General features: G+C 38.5%; 2 protein-coding genes and 1 long non-coding RNA gene across 8 annotated transcripts; 1 reads left to right on the forward strand and 2 right to left on the reverse strand.

Annotated features, from left to right (window-relative positions):
- Nucleotides 1-1,842: 1,842 nt before the first annotated feature.
- Nucleotides 1,843-7,155, reverse strand: LOC134755924 (uncharacterized). Of its 2 annotated transcripts, none has more exons than XM_063692612.1 (3): nucleotides 6,930-7,155; nucleotides 4,254-4,352; nucleotides 1,843-2,138 (listed from the first exon to the last, which is right to left on the reverse strand). In XM_063692612.1, exons 1-3 carry the CDS (start codon nucleotides 7,083-7,085, stop codon nucleotides 1,989-1,991), a joined length of 405 nt encoding a protein of 134 aa, XP_063548682.1. In that variant the 5' UTR covers nucleotides 7,086-7,155; the 3' UTR covers nucleotides 1,843-1,988. The 2 variants fall into 2 exon arrangements, with proteins under 2 accessions (XP_063548682.1, XP_063548681.1); XM_063692611.1 differs by lacking the exon at nucleotides 6,930-7,155 and adding an exon at nucleotides 4,665-4,829.
- A 4,322-nt stretch (nucleotides 7,156-11,477) lies between these two features.
- LOC134755914 (uncharacterized) lies at nucleotides 11,478-14,056 on the reverse strand. Of its 5 annotated transcripts, none has more exons than XM_063692597.1 (4): nucleotides 13,281-14,054; nucleotides 13,142-13,196; nucleotides 12,214-12,637; nucleotides 11,478-11,649 (listed from the first exon to the last, which is right to left on the reverse strand). In XM_063692597.1, coding segments are annotated over exons 1-4 (570 nt in total). In that variant the 5' UTR covers nucleotides 13,283-14,054; the 3' UTR covers nucleotides 11,478-11,560. The 5 variants fall into 5 exon arrangements, 3 of the variants coding, with proteins under 3 accessions (XP_063548667.1, XP_063548668.1, XP_063548666.1); XM_063692598.1 differs by having other exon boundaries at nucleotides 12,220-12,637; nucleotides 13,281-14,053; XR_010129088.1 differs by lacking the exon at nucleotides 11,478-11,649 and adding an exon at nucleotides 12,710-12,956 and having other exon boundaries at nucleotides 12,473-12,633.
- A 1,230-nt stretch (nucleotides 14,057-15,286) lies between these two features.
- On the forward strand, nucleotides 15,287-16,413 carry LOC134756289 (uncharacterized). Its single transcript, XR_010129113.1, has 2 exons — nucleotides 15,287-15,954; nucleotides 16,193-16,413. It is a non-coding gene; the product is annotated as an uncharacterized LOC134756289 (long non-coding RNA).
- The last annotated feature ends 858 nt before the right edge of the window (nucleotides 16,414-17,271 follow it).

The following is a 17,271-nucleotide window of genomic DNA, read 5'->3' on the forward strand; positions in this document are numbered from 1 at the left end:
ACGTTTGAGTATGTAAAAATTAGCTCTGAGAATTTCCGCTAAGTATGCAGTGACTTACCGACGACGCCGTACCGCTATGGCCTATGACCCAGAGGGCTGAGAGACTGTGAGAAATTGGAAACGTCTCGAAGTTCGCGCCGCCACCAACTATTGTTTTGACGAACGTCGAAAATCTGTGCATCCACACCTAAAAAACTTATTCTATATAGATTGCTCAGCCTGTGTAAGTCTAGGTATAGGTAGGTATAATAATGACAACATGCGGTCTTATTTATTGCTGTGAAATGTCTAGGTACCCACCATTACTATTAGATATCACTGGACAAGTGCCCCGTGACTAACACTGGTGTCCGTCTTTTAATAGTAATAGGACGACTGAACCTAAATAAGCATAAGTAGTACGAAACAATGAGTATAGGTACAGACTTTTGCGATAATGCTTACCTTGCACTGAAGAAGAAGCTTAGAGTTTATACTTCTATCTTCTATCGAATTTGACCTGGTTTATTGCCTTTCTTCCTTTTCTTATTTGTTCAATTCAATTCAATTTATTTATTTCGCTTGAACATACACAGTTGTTATGGTTACATGTCATTGGGATGTTATAGGTACATAGTGTAGCTATTAAGTGTTACATGCATGTATGGTCTACCACAATATGGCATGCAAAATCTTAGACTAACTTAAAATAATAATCTAATTACAATTAAAATGTCAAGTTATCAAAATATTCATTCAGATTATAAAATGGTCTTATTAGTAGAAATGATTTTAATTTCTTGGTAAAGTTAATAATATTATCACATTTCCTAATGTCCTCATTTAAAAAAATATAAATTAATTTTAATTCCCATGTATTCCAGACTACTTTTGAAATGTGAATAATTTTTAGATTCTGGTTATTGTATGTCAAATTTATGTCTTAATCTAGGGTGTCTATTTTTGTTTTTACATGCAAGTCGGGTCTTATTTTTATAAACAAAAATACAGACTAAGTAAAGCGATATCACTGTCAATATTTTATGCTTCACAAATAGAGGACGGCAATGTTCAAGTGGCTTCGCCTTATCAACATATCTCACAGCCTTTTTTTGTAAAATCAAAACAGGTTTCACATGGACACTGTTACCCTAGACCTCAAGGCAATATCGCATTAGGCTTTCAAAATATGCAAAATAAACTGTTTTTTTTCTGTTCTCTCATACTGCTGTAACTGAATATAAATAATATAATATTATAGCCTATTATATAGCCTTGAATATCAGTCATTAATAATGACTCATTATCAGAACCATAATTTTCATGCCATGCAAATATCGCAAAGGAATAATTGTGCACCAAATAACAACAATGTGCAATGGTGCATGAGAGAAAGGCGGTTTTTCTGCGCTCGCAGCAACCTGTCAGACGAACAAGTTGCTTTATCACAGCCAGTGGAACGCAACCACGCAATTAGCAAGACGATGAATACTAAATATACTAATTAATTATTGACATCACATTCATCATCATGACATATTGTTTTTCATGTCGTAACAATGGTGTTGTATGATCCCGGTGTGTTTGGTTTTCCTGCTAATTAAATTCGATGTGCTGATTTATTATTATTGACTTTCACTGATAGTTCGAGAGTCCGAAAGGGTTACCTATGTAATTTGAATAATTCATAAGTAGCTGAGCTTACTTTTCCAAATTTCTTATAGCGAATACTAAATAGAATAACATAAATATATATTCGTTTGTATCCAAAGTGCGTTCGAAATATACGCTTACCAAATGGAAATCAAAATTCGTATTTGGTTGAGAATTTTATTCTTAGAGTTGTTTGTTGTAGATAATAATGCTTAGAACTAGATTACATTTTTATTTCATTTTAGTTACACAATCAAAATGCTATATTTTATGCAGTCAATGAAAATGGATAGTTTAGGCGTAATATTTAAACGAAAATATTTTAAAGTTCTTAGATTTTACACATTCAGAAAGTATCAAATGATTGTTGGTTTTCGACCAGTTTTAATCTGAGGTTTTCTATATTCACCCAAAATCAGATGCATGTCGAAGAATGACATATGATGGAAAGAATAGTACTCTGGATTGCGGTAATAAGCGCACTTACCAGCTTGTGGCCCGATTACCTGTGAAATTACAACACATTACAATAAACAACATAAGTATTGACTATAACACATTAGTATTAGTATGTACACTCGGAAAACTTATTGCATCGAAATAAGGTCTACTAATTGTCAACTGTGTTGCGGTTATTTAGTACAATATCTACTAAAGGTCGAACTACACCAGAGAAGTGTATGTGGCATTTTAATTTGCACGTGCACACGTCGATTGTAATACACATATCTATACGCACTAATCTGGTTTGGCCAGGCGTGTCTCACTCCGCGATTTCAATTAGAAACATGTACATGTTTTTAGGATTCCGTACCTTTTGGTACTAAAGGTACAAAAGGAACCCTTATGGTGCGACTCTATCCATCCGTCCGTCCGTCTGTCTGTCTGTCACACACATTGCTAAATATCTCGAGAATTACTAAAGCGATAGCTTTCAAATTTCAATTGAAACCGTCACATCGACCGTCACATGGGTGTAAGGTGAAAAAATTATTCACTATTCATTATTTTTATTATTATTACAATAGTTCTTGTAGTAACGGAACGGCCAAGCCACATAGGTATTTAGAAGTAGTTAGAAGCTTGGCTCTACAAGACATCTGATAACTTTTTCAAAGTTAGCCTTATGGTTTCGTCTTGGCAACATTTTACATGAAAATGTTTTTGGTAGGATTTCACTTCTTTATGTAAATGCTTATGACAATCTTTCAGCTCCTAATTTAAAGGGTTGGCGGTAATTTACTATTAAAAATCTTGAAATACGTATCTGGGGGCATCTTTTATACAAATAGCTTTTTACTGATTCCCCATACAAACTTCAACCCCCTTTCCCCCCTTACGCCCTTATTCACCCCCTTTTTCACCCTACGGAGTGATTTTGGGGTTGAAAACTATTCCATATCCTTCCCCATGACAAAAACTATCTACATACCAAATTTCAACTAAATCGGTTCAGCGGTTATTGATTCCCCATACAAAATTCCACCCCCTTTTTCACCCCCTCAGGGGCAAAAAATTTCAAGATTTTGTTTTTTTTTGTTTGTGTACTAATACTATCTTATATACCAAATTTCAGCTTCCTAGGACTTCAGGAAGTACCCTAAAGCTTTTGATGATCATCCGTGAGTGAGTGAGTGAAGTGACGAAATCGGGGTTTTTAGATATGAATGCAATCTAGTCTAAACTTTTTTTTTAGACCGGTATGTCATTTTTGCGTCAACGGCATGACATGTACGGGCCCTGTTCATGCTGTTCATAATCTTTCAGACTGTCAAATTGTTTTTGCTCCCGATTATAGCGGATTTCACATGAGTGCATTGATTTCATGTTCTTAATTGGGCAAACAATGATTTATGGTGCTATCCAGAATTAGGAAGAATAAAATAATGGTTGCGGACATGTATTTTATATGATTGCTTTCATTGTCGTTGTTTTTTTTTTACAAAAAGGCAAGCATTTGACCGCAATCTCACCTGATGGTAAGTGCCGATGCAGTCTAGGATGGATCATGCTTACCTAAAAAATGTCTTTTCACTCTTGATTTAAAAAGATCCAAGTTATAGTGGACTGGGAATATATTTGCAGGAAGTGAATTCCACTCCTTAGCCGTTCGCATGATAAAGCTGGATGCATAGCGCTTAGTACGAATCAGTGGCAGAGTAACGACGTAAGGGTGAAACGCAAGTCCGCATCTAGTCCCACGGTGGCAGAATGGAGATGGGGGGATTAAATTATGTAATCCCATCGCACACTCCCCGAAATGTATCCTGTAGAACACCGATAAACAAGCTACCTTTCTACGGTGTTCAAGGCTCTGCAGTCTAGCCTCTACTAATCCCGCATCTCCAATAAGCTTCCTAGCGCGTTTGTCTATGGATTCTAAGGCGGCTAACTAATATTTGGCGGACCCATCCCAAAGGTGGCTGCAGTACTCCATACACGACCGGACTTGAGCTACGTAAAGCTGAAGAAGCTGCCCCGGCTGCTGCTGTTTGCGAAAAAATGCCTTAAATACAAAATGTTTTCCAATTTTTAATACTGTTTCTAATTTTGCCTACTCAATTTGTAGTTTCTGGTATTCCTACAGTTATTTACGCCACTTGCCACTTATTTACGCTTACCTCGCCATCCGTGCAGCGGAAAACGCCACTAGGCATTTTAGGGATATCGAAGGGAGTTCTCACATTATTGCCGGGTAGACAGTGGCTGTATTTCCTCGCCTATAACAAAATACATAAATATTGCAAATGTGAGAATTTCTATGTTTAGATATATTAATGATACCGATTTGAATGTTTGTTGGTTGGACACAATAGTGGGAATAACATGGTACAGCACTCCTAGCCAACATAATCTCAGCGATTTCCCAGTTGCAACCTAAAGGAGCCCGGGATCCACTTGGGTACAATGGTCCCCGATTAAAAGTATTAAACCCCTCCGATTACCTCCGATTTGGAAACCGCACGACTTACTTCCACACTTTGCTTTAAGACTGATAAATTTAGGCCTTAAACCATCATATGGGCACTTACATCATACATGGAGTATCCACCTTGGTTACCAGAATCCGAACTATCATACGACTTACTGTCACTACAACTGGTATCATTGCTTTCATAGCTGCAACAGCGCTTGATGCAGAGGATGCGATTTTTGACACGAGAACAGGTTTTAAGGGCACTTGAAGACATATTTTTTTTGTGTAAGAGGTATTAATTAGACTGTAATTTCATTATTTTGTACTATTGTTTTTGGTATGATTTGATTTGATTAAACAATTTTAGATGTCGGTCATTTTTTGTCGGTGAAATTTAATGGAACTGTTGATGTTGTCAATATTGACATTGATATAGTTGGTCAAACCAAATTGTCAGTAAATAAGAACACAAAAACTATACTCATCCTTTTCTTTTGGCTGCTAGTACTAGTGTAAGACAAAGATAGTATGATTCTCTCTGACCGAGACAGTCCTTTGACAAACTATATTTATTTTCTGTGACATATCATCAAAACACATGGACGGTTGCGTGGCAACGGTAAAGTCATTCTTTAATTCGTCAGGATTAGGCAGGATCAAACAGGCTAGACCGGCTAGACATATACAGTATTATATTCTTTGACATATACTTACTTTACTCTTTGGGCTAGACGTACATAAATACTGATATTTATCAAATATCGTGATATCTTTTTTATAGGCCAGGAAATAACTGCTCAAAAAAAGTTATACAGGGAAACCGTAACTTTGTTTGGATTAGTTAGGTGAACATATCAAAAGTCCGGGGCGGAAAGGGTTTCATTTTTCGGTTTTTCACTTATATCTTGGAAACTTTGCGTCTTAGCGACATGACTAGGTACTTAAATAAAATGAAAGCTGATTAAATTTGCTACATGTTTGATTTAATTAAATTTTTCGATATCTTAAATAGTTTTCGAGATACTCTCAATTGAAAGTTTATTTGAGGCTCTCAATTTCATCTTGAATTTTATCAATAAAGCTACTAGGCCATGTTTGGTATTGTTTTCGTATAAATCGGGAGTGCCAAATTTATTTATGGTATCACATCGACAACATTCCGAAGTAAAAGCATAAACTTTAAACATATTACTTTTTTAACTCCTCTTCGCGCTTAAACCGGTGAAATTTTAGAGATGTTTTTAGTCCCGAGACAGGACATAAGATAGTTTGTATCTCAAAAATCATACGTTGAAGGTGTGAAATATGATGTTAGGGGAATTCAGCTTCTTCGTCGAAGTTGAATCTCTGAGGTTAAAACTGTTTTGAAGTCATGTTTGGTATCATTTTCACCTAAATCAAACATGTAGGCCATCCCAAATATTATTTAAATCGGTTTAGCGGTTATTGATTCCCCATACAACTTCCATCCCATTTTTAACACCCTCAAAAGATGATTTTGGTTATAAAAACTATTCTATGTACTGTCCCAGGACTCAAACCATATCTATACCAAATTTCAACGAAATCGGTGCAGCGGTTTAAGCGTGAAGAGGAGTTTAAAAAATTATTTAAAAAAAATTGTTATTACTTAAGAATGGTGTCAATGTTAATACCATAAATGAATACAACACTCCCGATTTATACGAAAACGATACCAAACCCGGCCTAGCAGCTTCACTGATAAAAGATACTCACAGCCTCACTGAAAGATAAAAATGAGAGCCCTAAATAAACCTCCAAGCGGATATCTCAAAAACTTATAACAATTTGTATAAGTGGTCATATCGCTCAGACGCATAGTTTCCGAGATATAATCGGAAAAATGGAACCTTTAACCCCCCCGGCACCAGGGTTACGACCGGGGACTTTTGATATGTTCACCTCCTAACTAGTCCAAACAAAGCTACGAAGTCAAAAGTTGTGTTCCAAGCATTTCCCTCTGTAACTTCTTTTGAGCATTCATTTCCTGGACTAGTGTGGCTACAACATGTTGTGGCGTAAATAGAATGTGAAATTGTGATCCTTCAGTATTTACCACATTGATGGGTCACAGTATTTATTGTACGTCTAGCCTTAGTCGAATGGCGGGTGGACCCAAAAAATTTCAACGAAATAATTATAAACATATCTACTCTCTCTAACAAACTATTAAATGTAAGTCGACCCGCCATCCATAAAATATGTGGTTATACTTACTTTAATAAAAATCTGTGTACCTCTCCCACAAAAAAGTTAGGTACGTTTAAGGTCATCATCCGCCATTTTAGGACAATACGGGAATAAAGTTATAATAAGTGAGTATTTAGAAAAAATGGTAATTACTTACTTAAAAACTTACATCATACCAAGAAAAGCAGGCTGGATTAGATGGTTTCGATTCTCTTTCTTTATTTCCCTTATTCGATCCCTTGTCAGAACTTGTTGCAGCATAGTAACGCCTGATACAACGCTGGACATTTTTGTGGGACCTGGCGAGTCTACGGATAGCAAACATTGTTATTGTTTTATTGCAGGCGTTACTTGCTATTTAAATTATTCATTAACTAAACCATTGTTGATTTATGTGTGGTGTGGATCATTTACTAGTTTGTTGAATTATTATGTCATAATTAAAATTTAAAAGCTACATTATTATTTAATTAATAAAATTGACAGTGACGTTTCTAACACAAATTATTTTTGTAACACAGAGCAAAAATATAAAGTCGCCAAATCCAAGCAGCCTTCATAGAAGTCCGTCTGGCCGCTATCATAGAAAATGATCATATACATATACCAAATATGACCAAACCAAATGGGATCCTATTTGTAAGCAATCCCACAGTTATGATCATACTAGCTGTTGCCCGCCAATTCGTACGCGTGGATTTGTATGTTGGTGGATATATATTTTACATGAGCATAGAACATTATGCAGCAAAAGATATCAGTAGGGACGGTTAAAGAAATTGTCGAAAATAAATGAGGGCGGCACCAAAGAGTAGTATAATATATGCGGCACTCCTACGAAACTGTCACATTTTTGTTGTTTAAATTTCCGGGTTTGGTATCGTTTTCGTATAAATCGGGGGCGCTGAATTTATTTATGGTATCAACATTGACACCATTCCTAAGTAAAAACAAAATTTAAAAAAAAATTTTTTTTTTTAACCTTTCTTGACGCTTAAACCGCTGAACCGATTTCGTTGAAATTTGGTATAGAGATGGTTTGAGTCCCGGGACAGTACATAGGATAGATTTTATAACCAAAATCATCTTTTGAGGGTGTAAAAAGTGGGGTGGAAATTTGTATGGGAAATCAATAACCGCTGAATCTATTTAAATAATATTTGGTATGTTTGATTTAGTTGAAAATGATACCAAACATGACTTCAAACCTAAATTTAAACAATATTAACCTCAGAAATTACACTTCGGCGGAGAAGCTGAATTCCCCTCACACCAAATTTCAACCCTTCAAAATATGATTTTTGAGATAAAAACTATCTTACATCCTGTCTCGGGACTTAAAACATCTATTTACCAAATTTCAACTAAATCGGCTCAGGGGTTTAAGCGTGAAGAGTTTAAATAATTAAAAAAAAAAACGACTTCAATGGGAGAGACCGTTGAAAGGTTACTTATTGTTGATGGTGCAATCCAGACAATGAAATGAAAAAGACAGCATCTTTTACCTAACCTAACCCACTTTTCTGATAGCAGTTCGGTTCTGCGAGGATCGCAGTTCTAAAAAAAGTCCAGGTCCAAGTTTGGGTCTGGGTCCATAACGAAGAGAATAAATCGCTAAACGTAAACTATATGTCGTTGAAGAGTTCCACTCTGATCATCATCAGCAGTTCCACTTCATCAAATGTCACTTTTTTTTATGTAAATGCTGGATTTGTTGATGAAAATGCAAAAATCACTATATGTATGCCTTTCACATTTGAGTAGTTCCCTCGGTTCCTTATGGATCCCATCATCAGAACTCGAGCTTGACAAAAATGCGTCTTGAAAACCTAACTTGCTTAACAAACATAACGAAGAGGACAAATCGCCAAACGTGAACTATGCGTCATTGAAGAGTTCCGTTCTGATCATCATCAGCAGTTCCATTTCATCAAATGTCACTTTTTTAAATGTAATTGCTTGATTTGTAGATGAAAATAATAAAATCACTGTATAATACACATGTATGCCTTTAACATTTGAGGAGTTCCCTCGATTCCTCATGGATCCCATCATCAGAACTGCGTTTTGACAAAAACCAATCTGTATGTATATACTTACAATCAAAAAAAGAATTTCCAAAATCGGTCCAGAAATGACGGAGTTATGGAGTAACAAACATAAAAAAACACATACAACCGAATTGAGAACCTCCTCCTTTTGAAATCTTGAAGTCGGTTAAAAAAAGCCCTTCATCCACGTTCATAACCAAGATTTCATAACCAGTTATGAATATGGACTTTTTTTCACTGTTTCATAACCAGTTATCAAACAAAACTTTGTTTTCCATTTTTACAACCAGAACCTCCTATACATGTCTGGTCTCCTGGTACTTGGTAACTAGCTACAAAATGGGAATCCAAAATTACATTAAATCAATAGGTATGTAGGTTAGGTTCGTTAGGTAGCTTCAAATGCCCGAAGGGCAAACCGCTCAGAAATAGGAGCCCCGCGAAGCTGGGCAGTTTGCCCTTCGGGCATTTGAAGCTACCTAACGAACCTAACCTACCTACTGATTTAGTGTAATTTTGGATTCCCATTTTGTAGACAGTTACAAAACATTTGCCAACCGTGGCTAGGAATCGGTAATTTAAAATTCCGTTTTACTATTTATCAAAATGACAAAATAACTATTTTCGTGTTCATAGTTATAAGTGTTTTTAACTATTAAATTTGTGTTTTAAGACTTAACTGAATCTCATACCCAATTGCATGTTTGAGTAAACTCTTATTATTCAGAAAAGTACCAGGAGACCAGACATGTATAGGAGGTTCTGGTTGTAAAAATGGAAAACAAAGTTTTGTTTGATAACTGGTTATGAAACAGTGAAAAAAAGTCCATATTCATAACTGGTTATGAAATCTTGGTTATGAACGTGGATGAAGGGAAAAAAAGTTATTTGTTTAAAGTTTATATGTTTTTACTTCGGAAAGGTGTCAATGTTGATACTATAAATGAATTTAGCACCCCCGATTTATACGAAAACGTTACCAAACCCGGCCTAGCGGCTTCACTGATGTAGATAATCTTATTGATAAAAATTATAGCCCTAAATGAACCTTCAAGAGCGGATATCTCAAAAACTACAAGATATCGTAAAACTTGACTTAAAAAACCTTGTAACAAATTAAATTACTTTTTATTTTGTATGTGTGTAAGTGGCCATGTCGTTCAGACGTATAAGTAGTTTCCGAGATATAAACGAAAAACTGAAAAATGGAACTTTCAAACCCCACTCTCCCCCCCAGCACCAGGGTTACGGCCGGGGACTTTTGATATGTTCACCTAACTAGTCCAAACAAAGCTACGAAGTCATAAATTGTGTTCCTAGCATTTCCCTCTATACCTTCTTATTGCTTGGTCTATTAGGTTTTTGATTTATAAGTCAGTAAGGCAATCATAAATTTGCCGGTTTTTATTTAAACGTGAATTTATCAATAATTCTTTGAGCTACGTTTATGAAGTTTTGTATTCTAGACAAGCTAAGGGGCTTGAATAAATGTGCTAAATTTCATATGGGTTTAATAGGTTTCAAGTTGTAAAGGGGTCAAAAGTAGCTCGAAATGGTTCGTGTATATTATGCCAGCACCACACTTCGCTGTATTTGGCAAATATTCATGTTGCATCCCTTTTGTTTTGTATGTCAAAGGAAAGAGATGCAACACGAATATTTGCCAAATAAGGCGAAGTGTGGTGACAGCATTACACACGGTTGCTTCGTCGCCAGTTCCTTTTTAGGGTAAAAACGGGACCCTATTACTAAGACTCCGCTGTCCGTCTGTCCGTCTGTCTGTCACCAGGCTGTATCTCATAAACCGTGATAGCTAGACAGTTGATATTTTCACAGATGATGTATTTCTGGTTCCGCTGTCACAACAAATACTAAAAAGTACGGAACCCTCGGTGCGCGAGTCCGACTCACACTTGGCCGGTTAAACCTTTTCGACGCCGTGTCAAACACAAAAGCAGTCAGTCATCCAGACGCCGTCACCGAAGTGTCAAAACTGAAATTGAACTTTATGTATATGCATATAGGTCTATGTTTTTCAGTGGTCTATGACCGATTGGTCTTCGGTGTTGAACCTACGGTGCAGATATATCGGTCATTGGCATCCAAAAGGTTAACTTGGCTAAACACGCTACCGCGTGTCTTGATTACCCGTAGACCCACTGGTGAACACTCTTTAGAACGGTGGGACAACGGGTAAAAAAACCCGTAGACCCACTGTGGGTTAAACCAGTGGGACCGATGACCGCGTTAGTTCCCGATGCGCCGGATTCTTGTTTCGTCAGATTCTATACACTCGGATTGTGCTGACGTCCTAAAGTAAATCCGGCGAAACAGGAATCCAGCAAAACAGGAATCCGGCGAATCGGGAACTAACCATGGAGATAAGTCACGATGCCAGGGATCTTGTCTTTTACAGCCAGGGATTCACTTTACGATATCCTGGCGCGACATCGGGCAACTACCTACCTAAGATACAAGTATCTTACCCACATTGACCATAAAAATGATACAGTCAGCAGCAATAGTTGCTTAACGGGCGAGGTGTTCAAAATGATCTTGACGCCGCTTTATTATTAAGAGAATAAGAGCGCGTCAAGGTAATTTTAAACACCTAGTCCGTTTAGCAACTTCTGCTGCTGACTGTACTTACACAAAATGAAACTAAATTACTCGATATACATTTATTTTTCCGAAGACTTCATAATATCATTTTTCACTTTTTCTTATCCTCTGGTGATAGACGAGAAGCTCAGCACAGCTTCATGACCAACACCGGGAGTCCTGCCGGCAGCCCGCTCGCGGACGCCGACGCGCCGCCGCCTCCCGCCCCGGAACAACCTGTGCAACATTCAGGCGTCAGCAATTTCATTTTATTGTGATGCTGGCCACTAGGCGCTTTATTGGGGGAACCAAGAGCCACGGATGACTCTCCTTCCTTTGAAATCCAACCGCCACCGCCACTCTTCAGTGGATTGCGACCTGGCTGAATCCCCGCCGGTGTCTCAAAACAGTCTGCTTTACAAGGCAAATCCCACACACAGGGCGGGGGCGGCTGCCAGTGAACACAACCCGGTCTCGTACAAGGTTTTTCCAATACAGGCGGCTTAGGCTTACGAACGCGACCTCCTGGCCCTGCCACTGGTTTGTCACTAGACTCTGCCAACTCTTTGTCTTCGAAGCGCTTCAGAATTGTATCTAAAGTTTTCTCATCAAAAACAAACGCTGGAGATTGCCCATCTGAATGGGAATCAGCAGCGGCTTTACCAGATTTGCAGGGGCATCGTGAAATTGATGTATTTGCAGAAGCTTTGGGTTGGACTGGAACATTAGCTAGAAAACAGGCTCCACTGGCCGCACCGGGTTGACTATGTTTATCATGGTCTCGAGTAGCAGGACACGAACACTTACAGCATTTTTCACCTCTGCTCCCGCCGGCGTCTGGGACAACTCCTTTGAGTTCGCAAACAATGAATCTCTTGCCACTGGACTGAGAGCCGCCTGCCGCTTGCCCACCGGAGCTACCCCCGCCGACCGCGGCATAGTGAGCTGCAAACGGCGCAGGGTCCGCGAGCCCGCGGGCGCGAGCCAGCTGACTAGGGGCACACACAGGATCAGGTAACACTAAACATGCAGGTTCGCCGCCACATCCCGTGCGGCGACAATCGTGCTGCAGCCCATTGCGCTTTATACAATGACAACTGTAATACATTATTCCCCCACGCAATTCACGGCTTTTCGTTCTTTTAAGTTGGTTTTCTTTTTCGTCCTTTTTTTGTTCACCGCCTTCCTCCGCACGCGAAGCTTGGCCTTCTTGGCTTTTCCCTTTCTGTAAACAAAAAATACCTTTATTATCACATATAAAAATTGCCACCATCTGTCCGCCATGTGAAATATGGACTTATTACCGAGTGCTAGGAAGGACGGCATCAATCTTGCTACCATTGGGAAATCAGATCAAAGTCACTGAAGCGCGTTGCGTATGTCTTCCCAGGAGGCGGTCTGCGGACGCACGGCGGACAGCACGGCGGGCACGGCTTAGGGCAACACGGACCCGCCCGGCACAAGTACCGGATGGATCCCTGTTGAAAGTACTGGCAATCTTGCAGGCCATTCCGCTTGAACGCGGATCTCGGGAGACATTGCAACTGTACAAAAATCACAATTTTAAATATAATAGTCTTGAAAACTCACAAAGGTATCAGATTACAAATATCGAGAGCTTCCATTGGCAGTCTGGTGCGCAGCAGCCTACCACCTTATTACATCGGCTTATACAATGGTAATGGTTGCCGCTCTGTGCGTTTCCAGATTTTGTTTCGTCAATACTTACGGCGGGACCGCAATCTTCATATTTGTAGCATACCATGGGACCACACGGAGAACACCTGAAAGCAATTCGAACAATATTTATGTGTATGATTGCTACATATAAACAATTAAAGTATTTTGGATATAGGTGGCATACTTACATTTTTGTAGTTAAATAAATCCGATAATTTAATAAAACGTGCGAAGGAGGCGCATTTAGATAACAGTTTTTAAATAAAATCTAGAAATTTTAAAAGACAGCAAAAATTAATTTAATTTTTTCCACGAACAATTTAGAATTTTAATATTTTTTTTACAATTTTTTAGAAATACGTCCAACGGGTTTCACAGAAATTTGGTATTCTGTCATTCAAACATTTTTGTTTGGCATCATTTTTTTTTTGGATTCCGAATTTAATTTTTTTATGCCAGTACTCCTGCTAGAAGCAAGCTATTCATTATCATTTAGATGTTGGACGAACGGTTGAACTTTTGCCCTTTTCTAGTGTTTTTTTTTTCTTGACATGACATTGTTTTGATATCAACAGGTACGCATTCTGCAGATAGCGGTTAATGCTTCTGCATGAGGGTTTTGGCAGTGTTTGGTGCAGGCCACGTGGGCGGGCACACACAACGGCGCAGGTAGCACGACGCAGCAGCTTGAGTTCTGGCAGCACGTCCGCCGACAGTCATATTGTAATCCATTTCTCCGTAGACAATGGCAGTCTGTATACAGTATGCCTCCTCTGAGCTCACGACTTTTAACTATGTAAACCCCCGAATGCGGTTTTGGTCTTGATTTTTTTGACTCAATTTTAAATGAAACGGGCTTGCAAGGCATTGAGAATTTAAATTTCAATAAAATAAAAAAATTGGTTTAACGGAAAATTTAGTTAAGCCAAATATTTTGTGCGATGTACCTACACGTAACAAAATTTTGTTTTAAACTAAAATGGTAATACTAGTAGGCCCTGATTGTTTAGCTTTAGATGGCTATGACTACAGTCAGATAAAATAAATAGTAATTGCAGTTTTTAAAGATATCCGTCGCAATACTACCACCTGTTGTAAGGGTATCATTATCTGTTCATAGGCTGGTTAAAGCTGGGTCCCCACTTACTACTTGTATCATTTTTCCGTTCAGGATCATGCGTATCGCATCGAGCTCGTGAATCCGAGGTAAGGGCGCTCACTTTGGGCACACCGTATCACTAGCATCGTGGCGTGAAAAAATCCATGTGATGATACTTCTGTTTGAAACCTTAAAAAAAATAAGTCTAGACTTCCAATTTTTCATACAAATTAAATATTATCTTCAATGGCCGCTATCATCATTGTAATTGACATTGCTTGTTACGCTTTAAACATAACCAAATTAGCAATACCTACATTGCCTCTTAGAATAGACTTTAAAGAGTACTCAAAATTGAAACAAAAGTTATTTTTAAAAGTTGCTGAACAATTGTTGGTCAGTTTAAGGAGTACAGCCTACAGTTCCTTAAGAAGCTTAAAGGTTTACATGCTCTGCAATAGGGTAGTCGACAATTTTTTTTAATGGTATCAGTCGATCAGGTTTGTTTTGAGGATCAAATGTCTGTATGGGACCCTTTGTCTTAAAGCAATACAAGAGTCACAAATAATGGTCAGTCTGGCATCGCCACTTTACTGAGCAAACGCTCTAACACAAATCGTGACGTCACTGTGTCACTTTGCTTAGAAGCTGTTTCGATGTGTGGAAAACAAGGAAGTTGCGATTTTGTCTGTGAAATGTTGCGTTTGTGTATATTGTTGCTATACAATACTTTTTTATATAAAATGTAAGGAATCGAATGGTACCGTTATTTTTTTTTCCTACTAGAATCCCCCCCTAGCATGCTAATAAGCGTGCTTATTGAGCTCTTATTGTTTACATTTGCTATTTGCCACTAAAAAGCATGCTTAAAAGTAGCACGTCCTAAACACACATGCTAGTAGGTAGCATTTGCTCAATACTAGCATGCTTTCATGCTAGTAACTAGCATGTGTATCAGTATTATTTTACCATCTATCAATAAAGAATTCTGCCACCCTCCTCCACAACGTTTGGTTTCTCGAAACCCACCCTGTGCTATAGCGCCAAGCCTAAACAACTTTAACATCTCGGACAGGTGGAAACTGGAAAGATGAATGGTCTACTGCCACGACTGAAAAAGACGCTCCCTATCTCCCAGACCCAACGAGAAAACCAAAGGGATTCCATCTACCTCGTAAGATCTGGTGTCGTCTGAATAGGTTGAGAACAGGTCATGGCCGCTGTAATTATTCTCAACATAAGTGGGGTTGGAAGGAGTCTCCTCTCTGCGAGTGCGGCGAAGAAGACCAATTCACTGAGCACATATTTCGGCGCTACCCGCTTCACTCCTATCCTGGCCCAGCTGAGGACCTTGATGCCCTGACACCCGACGTGGTTACCTGGCTTAACAACCTCAAAGCTGTTCTCTGATTGTCTAAACATGCATGCCATACGATTAACTAAATAAATCTATCAATCATTGAAATTGATAATAAATGGCTTGCTTTATTTTTGTAATGCTGGCACTTTATAATCTAAATTAATAGAAATGTGAAATTTTCTTCTACGTTCAAACTAGAACTAGGGGTATATAAAGCCACCGTTTTGAATTTTTCATCAGTACATTCAAATCATTCGTCTATAAACGATTAAAAAACTTAAAAAAAATATACCTATTACCAAGTTCTTGAAAATCATCCTATTTACAACTTTATCCGCTTCAGTCCGTTTTTGGACGTCTAGTATTTTGCTACTTGGTAGTACTCTCTACAAACAATAAACATGTAAGTATAGATATGTTTGATGGCAGGTCTTAAGGCGGGATTCCACCATTGTGCGTGCATATGCGTGTGCTGCACAGTGGTGGAATCCCGCCTTTAGGATCGAAAAAGCTCTTGATTCTGAGTGGTGGTACAACTTTAATGCCCTTTTCTCAAAGCATTTGGTTGCTGTAAACTCATCAAACTTGTCCCGCTGCGCACTTTGTATTTCCTGTGCTGACGTTCCCTTTCTGTTCCCCAGGTGCTGCGGAGGTTGTGGTCCCTGTTGTGGAGGCTGCTGCGGCGGATGCTGCTGCCCTAGCATCACTATCTACACATGTTGCACCAAGATCTGCTGAGTAGTCGCCGCAGAGGTGCCGGCAGTCATGCCCGCGCTTCTGACGCTTCTACCGAAACCCGTGTTGTGTGGATGTTATATTCTCACAAGTATTGTTGCGTGAAATAAATTATGTATTAAGCTTATTTCAGTGTATAATTTCAATACTGAACCAATAGGTGGGAAGGCTAATGTTGGTAGGAACTCAAGGTCTTAGTCTAAATTTGAAGAACGAGTCACTTTTACGCGACTGCGCTTAAAGAACTTCCGTCGAGTCCTTTTTTTAAGCGCAACTTAAAAGGACTCGGCCTTCGGATAGTCGATCAAAGCTTTGATAGGTTTTATCTAAATGTACATGAATGATGAGTACCTATTAACACATGAATTTCATGTGGAGATAATGCGTTTTAGTAATGAACAGGAATTGAGTAGTCCTAAAGCAGGGACTCAAACTGTCTTGATTATAAAGATGGCAGGAATGTCAAAAGATTACGGAGCTTACGTAGTACATACACGTACGTACATTCCGGGAGTGGGCGTCAACGTGAAAAAATGTTCACTTGCTTGGCTTATGTGTAAATGTGTAAATTTATAATTTCATTAATATTGGCTGTAATGAACCGGAATCGACAAAACGCTTGATTGATATAACCCTTCCAGGGCACTACCAAAGAGTCAACATGTCCAAGGGTCAAAACGTTCTAGGAGTCAATATGTCCAAGGAGTCAATATGTACGGGGGTCAAAACGTCCAAGAAGTCGATATGTTCATAGTCAACATGTCCAAGGGTCAAAACGTCCTAGAAGTCAAAATGTCCAAAAAATTATAATTATAATAGGTAAATTTTTTGACAAATTACAGATTTCGCACTACTCGCAACCCTTCAGGAACATAATGTTGGATTCTCGAAATGATTCTCAAAATGTTGAATATCAAAATGTTGAATTCTCAACTTAAGTAGATGGTTTCTGGGCGGTTTAACCTTCGGGCATCTGAAGCTACCT

This window comes from Cydia strobilella, chromosome 3 (genome assembly GCF_947568885.1).
Source record: "Cydia strobilella chromosome 3, ilCydStro3.1, whole genome shotgun sequence".
Classification (NCBI taxonomy): domain Eukaryota; kingdom Metazoa; phylum Arthropoda; class Insecta; order Lepidoptera; family Tortricidae; genus Cydia; species Cydia strobilella.